Genomic DNA, 22,306 nt, shown 5'->3' on the forward strand with positions numbered 1-22,306 from the left:
AATAATATGCTCTAATAATAATAATATAGTATAAAACGTGACAACAAATTATATGACATGATGTTAAATCACAGTAATAATAGCCAATCACATGTTAAAATGAAATATATTAAATGATAATAATTGAATAATAATAATTATATATATATGTTATACAACATAAAAAGAAATGTACTGTTCAATATTCAAACCACTAGTCCAGATTTAGATGGGGACGGCAGCCTGCAGCTTGGCAGAGACAGAGCAGTTACAGAGTTTTATTGCAGTGGGCAGAAAATACCTACTGTGTCGCTCCTTAACAAAATAAGTCTGTTACTGAAGGTGCTATTGAGCCTGTCCACAGTTTTATGAAGGAAATGTGAGGCATTGCCTATTGTATTATATTGTAATGTGTCTATGACTATTATATGTTACATTAGCATTTGATTGCATTTGTTCTCTGTCCGTTTTTAAATTCAGCTTGTATTTGAGATGCCTGTAAAAAAGGGGCACATACTGCATATGACAAACAACAAAAGCTTTTCAAAAACAGTAGATCTGTTGTACTGACAGATCACTTGAGCACATACATACTTAATGTATAAGCGTGTCACTCTGAGCATGTAGTCTTGGCTGGTCATGATATCTGACCTCAGTGCTACATTACACGTCATGTCCTGGCATAAAATTCTATGTTCAATTCACCCCACTTGGGAGCAAATACTGAGCACTGTGTCTGGTAGGTTTTTTCATTAAGGGGGCAATATCATTCAGATTCTGGCAGCACTAATGGTGATGTTGTGTTTGGAATGAAGAGCAATATAAACCTCCATGAGGAAAAACAGTAAGAGAACTGCCTGGAAGGTTAACATGAACAGAAATGGAAGCATCAGCCCTGCCTTGTTTTGACAAAACATAACAGTAACTTAACTCAAATGATGTTTTTGTCATGTGATGAATACTCCAGTCGAATAAAATCTGAATGCATTGGTATGAAAAGGACTCTTGAGAGAACAAAAGCCACGGAGGCTACAGAGACAGAAAAGAACAGAGTTTATAGAAAGCCCTCACAGTGTCAGACAGGTGATATCTGGACGTGCAGTGCAAAAATGATTGGTTAGGACCTAGGATGACACCAAAGTGAATAAAAAAGGAAGTTGATCACTTTAAGGACTGTGTGGTTCTGGCTGAATGAGGGAGCCGACAGAGAGGAGGCTGACATTCAAAGACTCTGGTCGCTGATGGGCCAGGTACACACCAAAAGTCACCTAGAAATGTACAAATAACAGGCAAAGGCAAAGTGATCATACTTTTCATTCACATGTACATCACGCAAGGAGAAAATAATAGTTTTTGACTGACCTTTCCACTGCGGTAAGCAGACAGGGACATGAGTGGCTCTTTTGTTTTGGTCCCAGTTTCCTGGTCTATTCCAACCATCTGGCACCTTCCACAAGGGCCTGCAACCTTTGGGTTAACCACACAGAGCACATTCAGCTAAGACAAATCTGCTTTTGATGCAAATAAAAGATTTCAGCATTCATTTCAAAGTGTCAGCTCACCATGAATCGAGTGTTGCCAATAATCAAGTGTGACCAATTATCTTCCTCAAATGGTTCTACTCCAGTGATGACTAAATTGGCTCGAAAGCGGCTAATGGCATTCTGTGTGTCAAGGAGCGGATCCCCCTCAGAATAGTGCTGCCTGAGAAATCGGGTGTGGAAAGTGCATGTTATTTTGCCACCCTTTGTAACATAATCCATTGCAATGCAAATGTATTGGCATCCTGGTGTTTTTCACTGCATTTCTGACTTTTACAGTAATATCACATTCTGTGCTCAAACCTGCTGCTCATTTGTTTCTGAATGAGCTCCACACTGGCACGGTTGATCATGAGATACTGAGCTTTATTCACCAGGGAGAGGGATGTGGAGGTGGTAGCTAGAAAACAAAGACTTTATATTACCCCAGTGATTTATTAGATTTCAGCAAAAACATTCTGATCTCTGGTTTGAACAATGCGCATCCTTAAAGAGATGATAAAATGAGGTTCCACTGTTATAAATAGTTTGGAAATTGTATTACATTTTTTTCAACTACATGCACCATTTAGGGCCTGTGTTAAAACTGTAGTGCCTCACTTTGAAACACATAATACATAAATAAATGTCTGATTAAGCTTGTCAGCTACATAAAGTTACTCAGTATGGCCGTATTTAGATCTTAGGTTGCACAGGTGACATTCGACGCACATCACGGCTCAACTCTACTCGGTTTGGTATTGTTTTCCATTACTATAGTACCTCCTCAACGTGGGCGGAGTCATCAAAGCACGGCTGCATGAAACTGCCGTGACGTTGTTTTATACATGATACAAACAAACTAGTGATTAGTGACATGTAAAGCAGTTGTTTTCGGTGTAACTGAATCATTACAATCAGTTCATTAAATAGATTAGTTCACAGAATCGTTCAGTACTTTGCAGCATGACTGGAGCACAGACTCCGTCTGACGCAGTCACTGAACTGAAATACAGCGTCAGGAGTTAAGATGCTCACTGCTCACGATCGCCGGCTTTCAGCAGCGCTGTCGCTAAATACACCAGACTCCTCTGCAAAATGTTGGAGATTTGAAGACAGGATTTTTAAGTGTTTTTAACTGATCTACAGTTTATGGTGTTAATGGAAAAAAACAAAAACGAGTCATGCTGGAACTACGTAGTGGAACATTTCATCACTAAAAGTTCGCTAGAACTCGATCAACTACACAACTAGTTCATTTGGAATCAGCTGTGTATCACAAATATTGTCTGACACAATTTTCTTTATCGTCATTGCAGAAGCAGCACGGTGCATTAAAACCAGGTCCATTGGTGTGGACATAATCTATTTCATACATCTTCTTTTACATGATAAACGGATGCTTTTCAACATAGTAACTTGCAAAAGCAGAAAAATTACGACAGTTCCAAATCCAAACAAGAGGGAATGCAAGGTCACAGCTACAACCAGGTACTTGGCAGAACTAAGACCTTGCATTGCTCTTGTAAAGTGTAACAGATGAACCAGAAGAGCCAAGCAATGCAGGTAAAATGCTCATCTGTACTGTACCTCCACTCATCCCCTTCTTTGTGTTTCTGGTGAAATCTGGACTTTGTCTTATCAGGCGACATGGCTGTCCGAGGAAGTCTGAAAGCCACGATGCCGCTTCATCCCCACAGTCAACAGTCTCCACCCTGTAAGGGAAGAAGGAAGATGGTTATATTCAGGAGGTCCTGGGGGAAATCTTGTTGAGGCTGGTAACTATTTGCTGCTCCTAATCCAAGAATCTAGAGAAATGTTTTTGTCATGCAGGTTTCTGTCAATTATGTTAATATCACATCTTACTCATTGTTTGTTTTTACATTAAAAATGACATTATGAGGCTTCCACATTCACATTCACATGAGTGAGAACGTGGAGGCCTCATAATGTCACCCACTGTAGAGCGGTAACCGTCAAGAACAATAGACTTAAGAGGCAGTGATATGAGAGAGCGATATGAAACAAATCATATATGTGACAGAATTCCCTGCAGCTGCTGTTTCAGATACTTTAACACTGCTCACCTGTCACCACAAACTTTACTCTGACACATCCAATAGCTTTTGTTCTTTTGAACATTGTTTTCCAAGGGAACAGAAATGGTGTCCATACCTGCAGGGCAATGGGGAAAGAAAACAAAAAGAGAACAGTTGCTTATTCACCTACAGGTTAAATATCCTTTGGCTAAGTGACATATTTATTTTCAGTGAGCCACTGACAAACTGTTTGACCTGATGTCTGCAGGAGCAATTTGTTTGAGGGCAGGTGGACTTTCGGGTGAATTAGGCATAAACGTGTCTCCCTCTTCTGACTCAGGCAAACACCGTTTGTGTTTACCACCATCCAGCTTCGGTCATAAAGTAAACCCTGCGGTCCCACTGGCCAATCATGGACCTTCATAAAGAACAGAATATAGTCAAATATAAACATAGGGAAGTGGGAGTGATAGGAGTGACAGAGAAACTGATGTGCTCAAACCTCATATGCTCCACACGATTTGATGGGATATATGTAGATGTTGGTGAGAGTATAAGCTTCTCTGTGGCTTTTTGAATCTCTATATTCAAATCCCTTCTGTGATGCGGCTGTGGGCTTTTCCTCATCTTCTTCATATTTTTTTCCATTAGTAATTTTGACAGGTGGAGTTTCACTTGAGCCCAGAGGTTCTGCAGTGGTTGTTTTGAGCTTTTCCAGCCTCACTTGGTCCACTTTGACTGGTTTCTCTACGAAGCACTTGGAAACAAATTTCAGGAACCTTTGACAGTCCTCAAATGTTGACATGAAACCGAAGGACACGCGGATAGATCCGGTGGGCTGGCCATCCACCAGGTCGATGCTGTCTCCACAGACATGCCCAGCCTTGAAGAAAAAAGACATGTCAATATTTTATGGGACTAAACAATTCCCTTAACATTTTTCTTGCGCTCCGATCTCACCTGCACATTTCTCTTCATCTGCTGATTGGTGATCCCGAGGAAGGACTGACAAGCTCCAGTGTTGCAGAAGCAGCCTGTACGCAGGTGAATATTGTACAAGCTTGCCATTCTGTCCACCTGAGGACGACAGAGGAGTAGTAGAATATTCCTACGCACTGACTATGCATGAGGTCATGAGAAAAATAAATTAGTCCTATTTCTATTAGGTACCTGAGAATAACCAATTATCTGTCCATGAGAATCCATAAGGTTAAAGTTAAGGATTGCACCCTGTGTGCTTGGGCACTCAAACTGGCCTTGAGTGTATATCCGCGCCACTGGTTGCTTGTTGCCATGGCAAAGACTTGACAGCAGTATGTAAGTGTAGCGTGCCAAGCCAAACGTGTGCAGCTGGATGTTGTGCATGCCCCCTGAAGGCAAACACAGGGATGGAGTTCATATTAATGTTGATGTCAAGGAGATTGGCACTGTGAATCAATTGCATATGTAATCTATTTTTGCTTTTTTGCTTTTAATGAGGCGTTGTACCTGTTATCTTGTAAAGAGTGTCAAAACCATGATTTAGTGCAATAATGTCCAAGAAAGAGACAGTCCCGTCTTCAAATCTGAATCAGGGAGGAAGAAAACATTTTAGAATAAGGATGCAGGAGTTACAGAGCAAGTGAGAGCTCAGAGAATATCTAGAATTTGGCAGGCTTGTGCAGTGCTTTACCTGTCAGAAATGTTTGCTGAATGCACATAATAATCTTCCCCAGAAAGGTAAGCTGCTGCTGTGCCTCCTCCAAAATAAGTCTTTTTTAGTATGCCTGCTGCGTTGTTACGGACAAGCAGGGCCCCCAGCCCTGTGGGAAAGCCAAACATCTTGTAGAAGGAGATGGGAATGAAATCAGCAGGGTAGTCCTGTAGGTTCAGAGGGGAGCAGCTGACGTGAGAGGCAGCATCAAGGAGCACAAACCAGCGGCCTCGGTGGTCACATGCTGGGTAAAGGCGTCTTGCCTGGATACCTTTCACATGACTGAGGGGATACTTTCTTCCAGAGAAGTTGCTCTGTGCTGGATAGCAGAACAGGTGTGGTGTTGTGGAAACAGCATCTTCACCCCCAGACTCACCCTTTTCCCTGTTTTGCAACTCCTGTGGGGAGACAGGCAGGGAAACTACCCCCTGGCCAGAAGTCACCCCTCTTATGCCAACCACAGAGGTATGGCTGTCAGTCAGGTAGCTGAAACAACTCCCTACTTCGCTCTCAGTCTGCGGCCTCCAGGGAAAGCTCTCTGCCACTAATTTGAGAGCGGATGTACAACCAGAAGTGAAAATTACAGTGTATTCCTCTGGAGTGGTGTTAAAATGCTGCAATATCCTGTAAGAGATAGTTCTATTTTTAACAAATTTAAACCAGCAAAGTGCATTTCAAAGCATCCGTCACACAGATTTCTTAAGATGTTATTTGGCTTCACCTATATCTGACCCTATCCACGGTGTCATGTGTCAATCTGCTACTAAGGTTATGGCTGTGAGGGTTTCCTGTTGGGGAAAAAAAAAACAACAACATTAACACACCATGTGTGAAAGAAACTAAATGACCATAAAACAACACTCTAAATGTGAAACGTTCTCTCACCGTATACGTTCCTTGAAATGTCCAGGAAGTAATCCCTGACCAGAGACTCGGGGTACAGGGTGGTTGCTGCATGATCCAGGTAAGTGATTCCTGTTCACAAAAAATCCCGTTTATTCTGGCATTGTCCTGTTCTAAGCAACATTTGGTGTGACATTTACATGGTCGTCCAATCAGTATTTGAAGACAAAGGCCTTTCCTTCTTATTAAAAGTAGGCTCTCAACTCATGGTTGCAGCTATAAAAGGAAGATTATTGAAATGGAATTCTTCACCATGTTTCAAGAGGTGGCACAACGGAATGCTTTTCATTGCTTGAGCAAATATAAGATTTTAATTTTTAATTCCAGAAGCTGCTGTGAGTATTCTTTTTTTTTTTTCTTTCACTTACTTTTTGAGTGCACCTTTGAGTGCCTTGCCATGCATGGAAACTCACAAAAAATGTGATCTGACTGAGTGTGAGCACAATCTGATGAATTTAGTAGGAATTATGGTTGTAAAAACAGTTCCACATTTTGTGTTCCCACTAGTGATGCAGCAGGCTTCTACCCAGACCCTTTGGATAATGACCAGTTTTATGTTTACAGATCAAGAACTTTGAACTGTGATGGGGAGCTCAGAACTGTGCTGAAGAACTTCTCAGAACATGTTTCAGTGTACAGCCTGCCAGAAAAGTGTTTAGTCGGCGTCCACACCGTCTCTATTCCCTTTCATCTGCTTTTCAGGGAAAATCGGGCTACGATGGTAACCTGCAAAGCCAGTCTTTGTGACTGATACAGGAAGTACAAGTTCAGTAACAATCATTATTGAAGCTTTCAGGAAGTGATCAACATTTGGGTTAGGGTTGACATATCAAATTATTGGTGGCCTCTCTCTAAGGCCACACAATAACCATTGTGGTTGCTCCACATCTCAACATGTAGGGGGTTGTCAGGGCTTGCTCGGTGCCCTAGTTTTTTGTTTTTGTATTGTTGTGGACCTTTTCTTTGTTGCCCTTTATCCTGGCAGAAGGAAAACAGCCTGCTTGTCTACTTAGTGCTGCCAATTGTCTGAATTGGACAATCTCTTGAGTGTTTTGGATGTGAACCTTATATCTTTTTTTAAACTCTGTGTATTGAGATCAACAGACTTAACAGCATTGGCATCAAGCTCTCAAGTTATAATGACTTATTTCTGTACAGTTCTCCTTAATAGATTCATTTTGCATAATAAATACATTTCTATTGTGAAATATTTATCATTCCTTATCAAAACAAAAACATTTATTTCGAAACAATGATGAAATCATCATTAATGTGTTATTATTACTGTTATCATTATTATTATTATTATAATTGTAAGTATTATTATTTTCTCAAAGGTTTTGACCTATTTTTTTTTCTCCACTTTACCACCCCTACTAAGTTTGAGTTGCTTTCCTTCTAAAACGCACTTTTATAAGTTGGCCCACATTTAAAGCAATAATATAATTTTATTACTACTACTACTACTTTAATGTCATTCAGGGGAATGGATGAGTATCCGATTTAATGATTTGATTGTGCATTATTATTATGTCCTTACCTTTCAAGCGCGTGAACTCGTGCTCGATCACGTCCTCGAAGTTTCCCTCATAACCGTAGTGTCTCCAGATCTGCTGGAAACATTCAAAAGTACAAAGTTCTTGGAAATCCATCGGTCGAGCTCCTTCACTGAATCACAGCGACTTCTCTTCTGCTGCTGCTTCTGCAGTCATTCACAGTGAACACAGTCCCGCGGTGCGGCCGTGGGACGGAAGCACTTCAGGTTATACAGTTATGGTTTGTTATTTCCAGATTATTTGCAAACACGTGACAGGCAAACACGTGACAGGCAATCACGTGACATGAATACAGTTTACACAGGTACACGCTAGTGTAAGAGCGAAACAGTTGACATTACAGAAGTTACAATGATTAACTTCCCGATACACTTACTTTTTATACAGGGTATTTGACATCATTTTGTTTTTATTTTCATCTTTCATCCACATCTGTTTGTGTAAGGCAACGTTAGCCCCTGCACTTTTTTCAACACTTTCTTAGTTTACATTAGTTTTTCTATATTACAAACTGGTGTTTTCTCAGCTTCTTAATGTTATGTTATGATCTTTGGATGCAGAAAGTGAATGTGTTTGTTTTGTGTGTTGTGTATGGAGGTGTGTACGTATGTTTTCATGTGAAACACATTTTATAAAGTTTGCTTGATAAAACCAGACCCGAAAAACCAGGACTAGAGCCGACCCAAGGCATAAGCAAACTAAACAGCTACACATGTCCCCAAAGTTTTAAAATCAAAAGTCATCAAACTAGTTTAATTCAAGTTCAGTATCACCACACTTGGTGCTTTACTTTGAATACAAATTAATACGAGGCTACTTGTGATTTTACTTCCCTCTACGGTTTTTGGTTTGGTCTAAATAACACAACTATAATTAAAGTAATGTATAGTGTTACATTTGTATCAATAATTGTAAAGCACCGGCCACTCTGAGGTTATAAAAACATCAAATTCAGCTTTGGGCCCCATAAAGGCCTTGAACTGGACATATCCTACACATAATTTGCTATAATTATATATATATACTCATCTTTACAGAGACGTCACTCTCTATTTTCCTGCCCAAGGATTACAATTGGAGACTTGGAATTGGACATGGGCTGAGGCTGCATACATACCACACATTTCCATATGTAAATGACATTTACAGACAAAAGATCTGCAAGCAGACAAGCATTTCATACTAATGCTCCATTCAGACATGCTCCTGTTTACGTCATGCTGAAGTAAACAAGAAGCTTATATACAATATAAAGTATACATTATTAATCAATTTCGTAGGCAGCCATATCTGAAAAGTTTTGTTATTATGTCAATATGCTTTTATTCTTTAATACTGTATTCAGTGTACCAACCTTCCTCTATTATTTAAATATATTAATTTCCCCAGAAAAGTACATGTGAAATGCTTTAACTTGCTGTAAGTAATTATGAGAACATTTCAGTTTTTCACTGTTTATTGATCTTCATCCTTCAACTTCAGGCAAAAGCCAGACTTTCATCATCCATTAAGTCAAGTGTGGGTCACATTTACTCAAGTTCAGCATTAAAAAAGTAAACCTGATGTGTTTATATGTCATTCAAAGTACGCTCAGATAGTGAACATTATATTTATTACATACAGTTTAACAGTGTTGACCTGTGTGCCCATCGTTCTCCCTGTGTGGAAGCTGGGATTGGCTCCAGTGACCCATGACCATCATGTGGAGCATGATGTAAAGCTGTATAGACAATGGATGGATGGATAGTCATTTACTATGATTGCAACTGTTTCTGCGACACCTTATTTATTTCAAGCTGTCCCTGCCAACACATTTGTATAGGAACTGTAACTGATTATATCAACAGATTTGAGTGATTACTTCACAGTAATATAATCCCCAAATGCTGTCCTCAACACACAGGCTGTGAAAAAAAGCACATTCGTTGGTATTGTAAATCCTATTAAAAATATTGATTCATTTGTTTTAATCCTTACTTTATGTCAGACTATTAGAGCAGCTGTGTTTTTAACCACAGGGTCAACCAATGATGAAACAAGCACGTTCACTTTACCTTCTACCATTCTTTGAATTTAGGTGAAATGGGAGCAATTATATCCGATTTTCTTATTATTTATGAGGCTACTGCCAATTTAAAATGCTCCCAACATGCGGTAACAGTCACTTATTACACCAACCCTTCTGAGTAATCACTTCTAAGTAATCCCATTACATTTTATCCATGACTCTTTAATCCCGTTGACACACAAGGAGACAAAATTAGTCACAAGTAATGGGCATGAAATCTGTGATCATCACATGCTGAACAGAATAACTGCAGACATCAGATGACAGCTTCTTGTCAGTTTGCATTGCTTTGTTGTATTTCTGCTCCTGTTATTGTATTTCTTGCAGTTTGGACTCACAAGTCTGCCTAGATGTGTGGAGAAGTGTGTGGACTTCATTGACCCTTTGTTCCATGACCTCAGATCCATAAAAGACAACCTTGTCTTAACCCTGGAAAAAAAACACTTAGAAATGAAGAACGGCTGAACAAACACCGTTTAAATTACTGCATTATCTTCATCTTTCTGTTTCCATGAAGATATTCAACCCTTTTTATCAAAGAAATAACTTGAATTTGAATCCTAGCTGAGCAGTGAATATAATATGGCCTGCTTAGATGTCTGATAGAAGACCATGAGGCTCACAGCAGCCGTCATTGTTTCTGTGCAACACGCTGAATAGTAATTAAATATGCCACTTATGCTTCACTGATTCATTTCCTTCACATTTTGAAGCTCAGCTGAATAATTTTTTTTTCTGCGCAGAAGGGCTGCATTGTATCCAGTATGGCCTCATTACTGGGGCAGAGGGGCTTGGTGCTGGGGGAGGGCAGAGGCAGTGACGGTGGAGAAGCACCCCACTAAGACATTGTGCTTAACATCACTAAATAACTCAAGCACCACATTGTCCTTTCCAGCACCCAATTAGTTGTGTTACTTGTACAAAGTGACAATTTCATACGGTGAGATTTATTTTTAGAGGAAAATCTATCCCTGTGCAGGCAGGAATCTCTCTGCAAATCTAATGAAGGACACAGCAGTCATGCAGAGTTGTTAGTCACAGAGCAACCTTGATTCACAAAGCTTCTCTTTAGTGCTGCTGTGTGTGTTTCTGATGACTGCAAAAGGCTAAACCTTCCCTGGGTTTTTTGTTGTAGTGGTGGCTGTAACTGTAGCTTGTTCTATAAATGCTGGACAGTGTCCAGGCATAGAGCCTCTTTGCCCTGCCCTCAGGCCTCTTCTGCTCGTGGATCTCCGTGCTGAGGAACGCCTCTTCTGTGTCTGTGACAGGGAGAATTAGACAAGAGATGCGGGTTCACTTGCCCTGTGTAGGGGCTTATCTTGGGCTAAGCTGAGGGACTAATAGCAAAGCCAGCCTCCGCTCCAGCCGGTCTGAGGGCACAGGGAGCCATCTGTCCACTCTGTGGATCACCAACACTGGGGGCAAACACAGCAAAAGGACTACAAAGTAAATGAACATTCATTTTTGGACATAAAAGAAATACAGACGAGGAGCGGATACTGTAAGGTAAGTGCTTTATGCTAATCAATCTTGTTGCATTACAGGCCTTTTCCCTGCAGCCACAAACAGAAGGGTCAGACTGGACGCAGCTCTATTTACTGTGGACTTCATTTTGGGGTTTAGCCAGATAGGAAGTTGAAGTTTGGGTTTGAGTTTAACCATCCTTTCCGGATCAGTGTTTTGAAAAATAACTACAAAACACGAGGTTATGTTTTAATTCACCACTCCTGACTCCTATTATAGGCTGGGATAATCTGAGCCTCCACTCTCCTTTGTTGTGCAAGTGGATTTTGTTGAAATCTAGATTCAGAGATGGTTCGGGCAGTAATTAATATCACACTAAACCACTCATGTGATGAATCTTCAGTGCTGTAACCGTTATGTTGAGAGAGGAATGTCATGCTGTAAGGCCTCAAGCTCTTAATCGAATACGTGGTGGCTCATAAGCAGTCATAAAAAAAGAACATTGTGTTAGATACTATTTTGTTAGTCAGAAACTTTCATTACAATAAAGATAAAATATTCAATACATTTTGTTTCAAAATGTGTGGTTTTTTTAAGGGCTTTGTTCCTGAAGCATTATTGCTGATGCTAAGGAGGTTATGTTTTTGTCTTTGTCTGTTTGTTTTTCTATTTGTGAGCAGCATAACTCAAAGAGCAAAGGACACATTTTGATTATATTTTCTGACCCAAGGAAGAAATTATTCGATTTTAGTTGTGGATCCAGATTCAGGATTATTTTTTAATCAATTGTTAACCTTGTAAGATAGCGGATTGTATTGACATGGTTGGGAAACTGAGTGGCCTTGGTAGAGTTCTGCATCTCTAGTTTTATGTAATACATTTCTATCTTATAATATATTTTTTTTATAAATTATCAAATGTAATTCATTAGGTAATCCACTTAGGCATTGTTCTCCAGTTCCCTTAAGGATTAATGCCTGTTTGTTTATGTTTTATTTGTATTGTCTCTGTTTCTGTGTGCTGGGGGTGCTGGTTCCTTTACATTATCTGTTTTATCGTGTATACGCTGTGGGTGCTGTTGTGAATCAGTGTTTTGTTTGAAAGTCTTGAGTGGGCGCTGACGTGCTGGAGGTGACAGAAGTGGGTCAAAAGGGTCTTAGCATTAACTAAACAAATCCCGGCCTATAGGATTAGACAGATACGTGGCTGTTTATTTGATGTATTCACTGTAACTTTATAATGATGCAGTCAGAGTGTGAGTCTTGTTTGTGGAAATACAACAGTACCCTCACTTACTCGTCATTACTCTGGATTAGGTTCTATCAACACTAAAATGTTAGAACATATCTCTGTAAACACTAACAGAGAGCTACATTTGCCCATTATCACGATGATGCTGCCACATTTCAATAGTTATCAGAGCTATCATACCAGGGTCACTCATTTTTTTGTTTGTTTGTTTTTTTCGGTGTGGAATGGCGACAGGGAATTCTGTATTTATTGGTTTGTGTGAGTATCCAAGCCTGGGTCTGTGCAAGGGATCAAAATTTTGTTAGATGAGGGAAATGAGTCTGGTGTTCGATCTGGTGATTAAATAGTAAATAGCTAAATTTTGTATTTTGTATTGGACAGAGCAAAATATTGCACTACCCTTTGTTTTAAGCCTTGGTGCAATAAGAAAACCAGTTGTCTAATGTAGTTAAGTTGATTTTATATTAACTGATATATAAAACTGATAAATGCATCCCTCCAAAACTCCTTTAGAATGTCAGGGATAAAACCATGGATTGAATTGAACTCAGGATTAACTGTTAACACGTCATAAACACTCACCAATAGCGTGCCACCATGCCCCCTCCTTCTTCCTCATGACATCACCAAGATACCGTTTGCATGACGCAACATATTTTTGTTTCAGATTTGAGTCTTTTCTTGAGACTGACCAGTCAGTCCAGTCCAATCTAGGCAACTTTCACAAACTTTCTCACACACTGAACTTTATCAGTCAATAATGAATAAATGTAATATCCTGAGTTCTCATAAGCTGCCGACACTGCAGGAAGGCATTTCATATTTGTTCAGCAAATACAACAAATTGGATGTGCGGCCTCAATATCACTTGATGTAATATTAAGAGACAGTGATACATGCTTTAATTGATCCTCAGGCTTCCACGGCAGAGGAGTCTTCCTTTTGTGTCTTATCTAATCAGAGGGAGTCACACAACTTGTATTTAGCCGGAACCAAAGACACAGTCCCATGTGAGGATTGTACTTACTGATAGGCTTATCTTACCCAGCTCACACAGACATGATCAGGAGACAAACAAATGGTCTACAGCCCTTCAGAGAGCATTAGCCCCCTGATAAATAAAAATTGTCTTTTATGATTTAGCAGCATAAAAGCTGCTATTCCAACTTTTAGTCCAACTTCAAAGCCTTTTCTAGTTACTTTAAATTCTCTGTTGTGATTTAATTTTTTCATTTATTGAACTTATTTAAATTTTATTTTTCTCAAATCTTTGCTGCAGACTGATCTGCAGAGGGAACACCAATGATGCAACTTAAAGCAGGTTCATGAAAGCGTCTTACAATTGGTGTCTGGTAGCTCTGGTTAAGCACAGGAAAAAGTATATGTCACATTTCAAGACCAGGGTGAGACGGTGCTGTCAGGACAAGCATGGGCCTCTTTTTTGTAATGGCGGACATTTGGACAGGTCAAGGCTAGTGGCAGCAGTGGGCAACTATATGGAAGCAAAATTGCCTTCCAGTCATTGCCTATAATGTTCCTGTCATTTTTGTAAGTGGCCTGTTGTTAAAGGGCATTTGTCAAGCAAAACAACTTGTTGTGTGCTGTAGCATATGACTAGAAAACCTGGGCTGTCTGAAGGATTATGACTGGCATGGATGTGTCCAAGGAGACTGGCTGGAACTAGCTGCACACTAGACCTTGAGTCGACACTTTGCATTGGATGAGGAGTGTGTGGGAGGTGTGGTACTTCTACTCGACATTACAAATAAAAGTATTTTTTTCTAAAAACGTAGTACATATCACAATTTGCTCAGATATATTATTTTATTCATTAGTCAAAATGAATTTGGTCTGACAGAGGGACACACCAATGAGTGACATCTACTGGTGAGACAGTAGATTGTAAAAAAGAAGAAAAAAGTAAAATGGACTCCTCCACTGACCCCTGATGACTGATGTACATCAGGGATGTATGGCGGCTTTCACATACCACAAAGGATGTTCCTCTTAATTTGCATAAAAAGCTTCAAAATACAAAACCACCTGGCTGCTTTGTCTGTTTGCACTGCTTTGTCTGTTTGTTGCTCCCTTACCTAAAGTACAGTACATAAAAATGGCTTTATTCTTAAGCTATGGAACTCAAATGATTATGATCTTAAAGCAATTATACATAATAAACTTTATTAAATGTTAAATACAGGAGCTTTAATGATGGGCTGCTTCATAATGCCCATCTCTATAGCTCCAACTCACGCCCCATCGATTCCTCTACTGTCACTGGTGTACTAGATAACAGAACAACTCACACATATTTTGTTCCACAGTCAACAACTGCTATGCACTGCTCTCAAATATAACTATGATAACAATGCAATCTCTTATTGACTCTGCACTGTTGCCTTCACACTGTTCTGTCCACACAACGTTGTATGTTTCTGGTGTGAGCAATGATGTTAGTTGATTAAAATGAATTAAACAGCACATTGATCTTGCTGAGCATGCAGCTTTTACCTTGATAGAGATATTGTTCTGAGATTGATATTCACTGAAACTGTCTCAGTCTATTTCCTTGGTTTTTTTTTCAGAGTGTTTACGTCAAAAGTGTGGAAAACACAGAGGATGTCTGACAAGGAAGAAATGGCTTTAGATGGGAGTCTGAATGTGACACTGACGCTGAGATTGCTGATGCATGGAAAGGTAATAGACAGACATGGTCATAGTTAAAATAGTTGAGTGTAGTTTTGTAGGAAAATCCGAATGGTTTATCGCTAGCACGTCATTGCTGTTATTACATCCTGCTCCAAACGAGAACATCTTGTGTTCTGCCATGTCTTCACACGATGTTATCTTTTCCTTCACAGGAAGTTGGCAGCATAATTGGGAAGGTAGATTTGTTCTTACTAATTATCAGCATTTATTGATTCTACTGCTTTCCCTCACTCTTACTTGTTTTCTCATCAAGACTTCTCTTTTATGGTTTCAGAAAGGAGAAACCGTGAAGAAAATGAGGGAGGAGGTGAGAATTAACCTCGACAGACATACTGTGAAACCATATGCAAAGTCCTTAAAGTTAATTACAGCTAATTGACATTGGAATGATCATTGGCGTGTGTTTCCAGAGTGGTGCTCGTATCAACATATCAGAGGGGTCATCTCCTGAGAGGATAGTTACCATCACAGGACCCACAGAAGGCATCTTCAGAGCTTTCGCCATGATTGCAGAGAAGTTTGAAGAGGTGCAGCCAAATAACTACGCAACAATATCCACTGCAAATATCATCAGCAAAGTCACATTATATTATTAGATATTAAGAGAGATGTTTCTCTTAAGTCTGACACACTTGTTGAATAAAGCATCGCCTCGAATAAAGCATGTTTTTGAATTCTGCCTCAGGACATTACTGCAGCAATGACTAACAGCAACGTGACAAGCAAACCACCTGTGACACTGCGTCTGGTTTTCCCAGGGAGCCAGTGTGGCTCACTGATTGGCAAAGGAGGCTCAAAGATCAAAGAGATCAGAGAGGTAGGAGCCATTTTCATTCTGCACTTTCTATCAGGACATTGTTTTTCCACCACCAACTTTAATACCACTCACCACCCTTCAGGACTCTGACACGTCAAGTATCAAACACTCCAGTCAAACTTGTCTTGACTTAACTTTTGAGCCATTTTTGGTGCTGCACATGAAAATCCCACTGATTATGCATCTAAAAATCAGTGGAGGTTGAATACTAGTTCTGAATGGACAATATTTGTGCACGCCTCCCTCCAAATATTGGAGCACACTTTGCTTTTTGGCTTGCAGCTGCTCCCTGCATGTGAAAATGAGCTTGGTGTAATTTACGGGTGCTTGAAACAGAATTTCAATGTGGGAGATGGTTGTGCTCTTTTCAGCAATAAATAGACTTTGTTTCTTCTGTTGTCTGGCGGCATCAAGACCACAGGCGCTCAGGTTCAGGTGGCAGGAGACATGCTGCCAGACTCCACAGAGAGGGCTGTCACAATCTCCGGCACTCCGCAGGCCATCACTCAGTGTGTAAGACACATCTGCTCTGTCATGCTGGAGGTAAGCGCAGTCACACAGCAGATGATCTTCAATTCCAACAGCTCCACTTAGGTGTTGAGTGTGTCACATTTGTTTGAGCTGTGGTGAAGAATATTCAGGAGCACATTTAGGACATTTTCAAGGTGAGCAATGAGGAAGTAATCTGTTTATCCATAGGATTAATTCATTATCATATTGCAGTCACATTTGTCTGGTTATATATTTTCCTCTTGGTTCAGTGAAGAAAGAAATACTTATTATATAGAATTACCTAAACGATAGTAATTTACATAGGCTTTAAAATCCATGTGAAATGGCTCTCTTTTTATTGTTAATAATAGAAAAACAATGACGAATGTTGCAGCGACTTGACACCAACTTGTCAAAAACAGATCTATTCAAAGTGGGTCCTTTGGCCCAAGGATTCACGTCTTGTTCAACCAATGTCTGGATGAATAGATTCAGCAAGCGATATAAAAGGGGATATATGACATTTTATGAAAAGAGATATAAAATGCATCAATGCCATTCTTTGCTCAGCTGTGGCAGTGTATAAATCTTTCTCTCTTTTGCATTACTTTGTTTCTAGTCTCCGCCAAAAGGAGCGACTATTCCCTACCGTCCTAAGGTCATACCTACAGGAGCCCATGCAGTATTAGCACCACAGCACACTGCACAAGTAAGTATCATATTGTGTGCTGTTCGCTGTGATTTTAGCCACAGAATAACAAATGAATGGCCCCCCCCCTTTTTTTTATCTCAGTATCACATTGATCATTAAACGTGTTTTGATTATGAGAAGGACTCATTGGTGTAATTATACAACAATAAGCCCTTGATATTGTACTGTTGTATGCACAAAGATGTGGTGATGATCTTATTTTAAAGAGTATTCAGTCAGGATGAAAAGTGTCAGTGACATGAATAACAGCCATTTACACTGACAATTTCCCTGCCAAGTGAAATCTGTAAGATATCGTGACTAAAGCACATGTTTTCCGAGAGCTACTCGCTGCTGTCCTGAATTTGGCACAGTCTCTTCTGACCTATCAGACATCTGTTTATGCTATTGGATTTCTGGCCACGGTCAAAGGGGTGGGGGGAACAGCAGATGACATTTAGATGAAATTCCATCAAATCTATACACATTAAAGCTATGGAAAAGAGGTCAGAGATGGATTTTCAAAAATGCAGCCACTGCAATCGTTATACTCGTCATATTCTGTGGCAAATTTCCATTTCAAGTGACATGTTTAAACATGTCTGCACCTCTCACATAACCACATCTCTGCTTTTGTGCCTTTGTGTTTAGGCCTTTGCAATTCCAGGGCAGTATGCATTTGCACATCAAGATGTAAGTATGCTCATTTGAGTAACTGACACTTACTCCTGCCCACTCCTTCTAAGCCACCACTACACCCTCTGTGTGCCCTGTTATTCAAAGAAAAAAACCTTAAGTAACCCTGATCTGTTGACATTACTAACTCTAACCCACAGTAGCAGCATGCACTGAATAAAATGAAATTGAGGATATTGAGTCTATGATCAGTTGTACCTTTGTAGACAGAGATGTGACTGCATTTTCAGATGACTACTCAGATAAGTCAGTATACCTTCTGCAGGAAATGAGTTTTTTCATATTGACACCATCTGTGATGTTCGTGAACTTCAGATAGGCTCTGTGTTGTAGTTGTCAGCTCCTCTGAAATAATCCAGTTCGATTGGTTAGCTCTAACTTCCTTCCTACCCTGCAGTTGACCAAGCTTCACCAGTTGGCTATGCAGCATATCCCCCTCCCTTCCCTTGGGCAGAGCAACCCTACCTTCCCTGGTACGTACCCATGGCTCCCCAGGGAAGTCAATCTATCCCTCTGTCTTCACTCCTTTTCAAATCACACCATCAAAATGACCCTGTCACCTCAGAGAATCAAGTACTTCGCCATTCTTTCAGAGTGTACAGCCTTTTTCCACATTTTTTCCTCTGCGGAGGTTGACTTAAGAGAAAAGAAGGTATTTACCTGTTGGTACTTGCATCTATTTGTACCAGAACATTTTAGATTAAATCTAATTTTTACTGCCAACAACCCTGCAAATATGTGTAATTTGAAGAGGCTGAAAAACACTGAATAAAACGAAGGATGATGATTGAAAAGGAAGAATTTTCTGAGAGACAACCATGGAAAGAATGGCAGAAAATATTTCATTTTTCATTTTCTCTCATATTCCCCAAATTGATGGGTCCATTTGCCCAGTTAACCTCTCCAGAATAAAACAAAAAAAACCATAACAAAATAAATCCCAATCTCTTGACCCATCCTTCACCTCAGCAACATTTCTTCTCCAAATCTAACACTGTCTTGGCCAGACCACCCTTGACCTCAGCCACCCCATGTACTCATATTTTGCCATAACTTAAACCTATGAAACAACACACTGTTAATGTTAGAATACAGTTGCTTATCTTACTGTAGAACTGTAAAACATGTGATTAGAATTTGTGTTGAATACGTATCCATGTAACTAGAATCTATTTGTATTTGCAATTTTTATGTTCCTAATTTAGCAGTGTAGTATTTATGAACTAGAGGAAGTAGGGCATATTGTCGTGCATTGAAAGAGGAAGCCATTAGTGCCATGCTGTTGTTAGCGTTCCTTGTCCTACTTTGCAGGGTTGGATGCATCTGCTGCCACAAGTTCACAAGAGCTGGCAATACCTAATGATGTAAGTGCTACCTTGTTTGTGTTTCTCCAACACTAAACCTCACAGTGGTAATCAGCATCATGCACTGATGTTACTGACACTACTTCTTGCACAACATTTAATAAGGAATGTCTTGACACTAAAGGTTCACCGTCTTGGGTTTATAAAGAAATGTATGCATTGTCTCTTACTGGAAGACAACATTATTGGACGTGTTCATAGCAGATATTATTGTGGTGGTAATATTATAAGTTACATATACATTGTTTTAAACCTTACTTTTGCCATAAAGTCACATCACTCTAATATCTGGGTGGTAAATATGAAAGTGGATCCTGAAGCTATTTGCTCAGCTACAAGAAAGGTGAAGTTGGGAAGCAGCAAGTTGTTTTGTTAGTTACGTTAATTCAAAACTAAGCAGATTAAACCAAGGAGAGATGATTTTGGATGAACCCAGACTTGCTGTTTCCCTTTCTTTCTGGTATTTGGACATAGTGTAGCTAACTGGCTGCAGGTAGCAGCTTATAGACATCAGTGATGCATCATATAATGTCGCAATAACAGCTCATTCACAATAACAGAGCACAGATCCAGTGACAATATTCACATTATCACCAGCTTGCAGTCCCTTTCATCTTATAGCAGAACATAATGTAGTGTTTTAGTAAAATGGGTGTAAAGCATTATGGAGATGTTTTGTGCTGTTACAGTAACAAAGCTCGTAATGTGGATTTTGTCTGTAAATCTACCAGGACACTTTGTTGCTGTTTGTTGCTTCAAAAATGTTGTTTTGAAAGCCAGGCCCGGAAATTCATGGAAACTTGAGCTGTTTTGTTATTCACATTTGTCCCCTTCTAGTTTATTGGCTGCATAATTGGAAGACAAGGCAGCAAGATCAATGAGATTCGCCAGGTCTCTGGAGCTCACATCAAAATTGCCAGCGCCACTGATGGCTCAGCCATGCGCCAAGTCACGATCACAGGCTCACCGGCCAGCATCAGCGTGGCCCACTACCTCATCAATGCCAGGTAGGACATAACATAGGTCCTGCAGGGCTTTACATCACAGTCTGATGATAAGACAGCCAAACACCATGCTATTGTTTGCGGGCAGAGTTATTGTGCTCAGGGTGAGGCTGGATTTGTTCCAGCTCACTGCTCTGCTCTCTTGACTGCATTAAAATTCCTTATTGTCTCTGCTTTTTAACACATTCCTTCTTCAATACTGATGTTTTCTCCTTTCTCTCACCTCCCTTCACCTTTGTCTCACCCATTCATGTTTCACTCTCTTCTTCTAACCCTCACCGTCTCATCCCACCCCACCCCTCCTCCAATTGTCACAACTTGCAGCCTAGAGATGGCTAAATACACCATGCAGGCCGCTTCCTCAACGACCCCAGCTGACCTCAACATGAGCTTCGCTCAGTCTGCTCCTACTGCCTCCACTGCTGCTACCTCTATGGCTATGCTGGCGGCCACAACCCCAGCCCCAACCACCCTTAGCGTCCACTCTCCTTCCACCTTACCACACATCCAAAACCCACACTATGCCGTACCCATTTCTAGCCTTCTTGGCATGAAAACTCTCCCTGTACTGGCTGTGCATCCAGCCGCTGCTTCCAGCTTAACACAGGGTTTATCTCCTTTCACCACAAAAATGACTGGCGTCAAAAAGTCTGACCGCCAGAAGTTTGCACCTTATTGATCGCTGCTGTTAAAGTCTCGTCAGTGTGGCTGACGAGTAAGACATGATCAAAATACGGGATTTCAAATTATTTATCAACAACATACAATCGGTGTAAAAATACCTTACAGCAGTGTGTGCATGTGTGTGTGTGTGTGTGTGTGTGTGTGTGTATGTTTTGCCCAGTTGGCAAACCCACCACTCATTGGTTTGTGAACTGCTGTTTAAAAGCCTTGAGATTGGCAGTTTGGCCAAAGCCATCTTGAGATCATATTTGGATGAGAGGGTGCAGGAGCTGGGAGAGACGTGATGAGTAGCTCTTACTGAGAGCCGGAAGACTGACAGGTTACCATGCATGATATCCACTGTCAATCCCACCATAGCCATGCCCTTAGGCATACTCACCTTTATTCTTTAATTCTAAATAGGACCATCATTTAAAAACTGGACATCATGTTGCATTGAAGAAAAGCATTGAGACCATGAACTCCTCAGGAAAATGTTATAAAACATTGTAAATCAGAGAATTCTGGACCTATTTTCATAGACTAGATTATTAAAAAGGGACTTCTTTTGGGTTCAGTGGAGTCACCCCTTGACGGCCATTCAAGAGAATACAGGTCGTAGCACTTGTTTTCCATAAATCAGGAGAGTAATGAAAAGACTCTGAAAAGATAAAAGAATGGAAACAAACAGCATATAAACTCAGTATTATGTCACGGACCTGCATAAGAATTACTTCGGATATCTCAGGCTCATTCAGATTAGATTCATAGGATTTTTCTTTTGGTCAAATGGATTTATGTAACAGAGCTTTATATAAGGACTTAAACCAGGAGATGTTTTCCATGATGCAAATACTGACTTAGTTTTCTATCTGTGTAAGTAGTTTACAACCAGTTTTTGTTAGAAAATGCATTCAAATACCATAAGACATGGTGCTTTGTTGGCAGCAGGCTGTTAAGACATTTGTCGTGTACAATAGAAATTAGTGTGTTTATTGTTATTATTTTTTTAATAAGGATTGCTCCACTTTTCTGTCATGTTCCTCCCTTTCCTTCACTATAGGCTCACATCAGTGCAAACAAACTTGGGTGTTCTGTAGTAGCGCTGCTCTGTTGCAATGCTGATGGGATTATCCTTAAAGCCACATTGGATTCCAGTGGATTTTACTCTACACGGTAATCCTGTAGAGGGGGACTGGTCTAACTCACTTATTTTTGGTTTCTGTATTTTAGTGAATTTTTCTTGTTTATTCTCCGCTGTAAATGAGTGGAATGCTTTAACTTTCAGCACCTGAAATAAATGCTGAGCAGTTACTGTTATAAATGTATAATGCATGTGTGGGTTTTACCTGCTGACAATGAAATGACTGAAATAAATGCGATTTTATTTGAATGCA

General features: G+C 40.1%; 2 protein-coding genes across 3 annotated transcripts; one reads left to right on the forward strand and one right to left on the reverse strand.

The window, feature by feature from the left end:
• Positions 1-121: 121 nt before the first annotated feature.
• mocos (molybdenum cofactor sulfurase) lies at positions 122-7,917 on the reverse strand. The gene is made up of 15 exons (XM_044046517.1): positions 7,675-7,917; positions 6,117-6,206; positions 5,953-6,019; positions 5,211-5,855; positions 5,027-5,103; positions 4,709-4,908; positions 4,499-4,615; positions 4,041-4,421; positions 3,794-3,956; positions 3,587-3,674; positions 3,090-3,214; positions 1,824-1,920; positions 1,542-1,683; positions 1,342-1,446; positions 122-1,247 (listed from the first exon to the last, which is right to left on the reverse strand). Exons 1-15 carry the CDS (start codon positions 7,784-7,786, stop codon positions 1,146-1,148), a joined length of 2,511 nt encoding a protein of 836 aa, XP_043902452.1. The 5' UTR covers positions 7,787-7,917; the 3' UTR covers positions 122-1,145.
• Positions 7,918-10,653: 2,736 nt separating this feature from the next.
• Positions 10,654-22,306, forward strand: zgc:110045 (uncharacterized protein LOC664755 homolog). 2 transcript variants are annotated; one of them, XM_044046329.1, is made up of 13 exons: positions 10,654-11,264; positions 15,059-15,170; positions 15,335-15,358; positions 15,457-15,489; positions 15,593-15,709; positions 15,868-15,999; positions 16,414-16,542; positions 17,111-17,200; positions 17,834-17,875; positions 18,276-18,351; positions 19,190-19,242; positions 20,080-20,249; positions 21,973-22,306. In XM_044046329.1, exons 2-13 carry the CDS (start codon positions 15,093-15,095, stop codon positions 22,007-22,009), a joined length of 981 nt encoding a protein of 326 aa, XP_043902264.1. In that variant the 5' UTR covers positions 10,654-11,264; positions 15,059-15,092; the 3' UTR covers positions 22,010-22,306. The 2 variants fall into 2 exon arrangements, with proteins under 2 accessions (XP_043902264.1, XP_043902262.1); XM_044046327.1 differs by having other exon boundaries at positions 10,660-11,264; positions 20,571-22,306.

Source organism: Solea senegalensis, linkage group LG15 (genome assembly GCF_019176455.1).
Source record: "Solea senegalensis isolate Sse05_10M linkage group LG15, IFAPA_SoseM_1, whole genome shotgun sequence".
Classification (NCBI taxonomy): Eukaryota; Metazoa; Chordata; class Actinopteri; order Pleuronectiformes; family Soleidae; genus Solea; species Solea senegalensis.

Excerpts from the sequence above, each read along its gene's own strand:
- mocos (XM_044046517.1), bottom strand. The coding sequence starts at position 7,786 with ATGGATTTCCAAGAACTTTGTACTTTTGAATGTTTCCAGCAGATCTGG. Across the intron at positions 4,616-4,708 it reads AGATAATTGGTTATTCTCAG|GTGGACAGAATGGCAAGCTT; the intron begins GTACCTAATAGA and ends TGTCGTCCTCAG. Across the intron at positions 3,675-3,793 it reads ATTGCTCCTGCAGACATCAG|GTATGGACACCATTTCTGTT; the intron begins GTCAAACAGTTT and ends ATTGCCCTGCAG.
- zgc:110045 (XM_044046327.1), top strand. The coding sequence starts at position 15,093 with ATGTCTGACAAGGAAGAAATGGCTTTAGATGGGAGTCTGAATGTGACA. Across the intron at positions 15,171-15,334 it reads GATTGCTGATGCATGGAAAG|GAAGTTGGCAGCATAATTGG; the intron begins GTAATAGACAGA and ends TTTCCTTCACAG. Across the intron at positions 15,359-15,456 it reads TTGGCAGCATAATTGGGAAG|AAAGGAGAAACCGTGAAGAA; the intron begins GTAGATTTGTTC and ends TTATGGTTTCAG.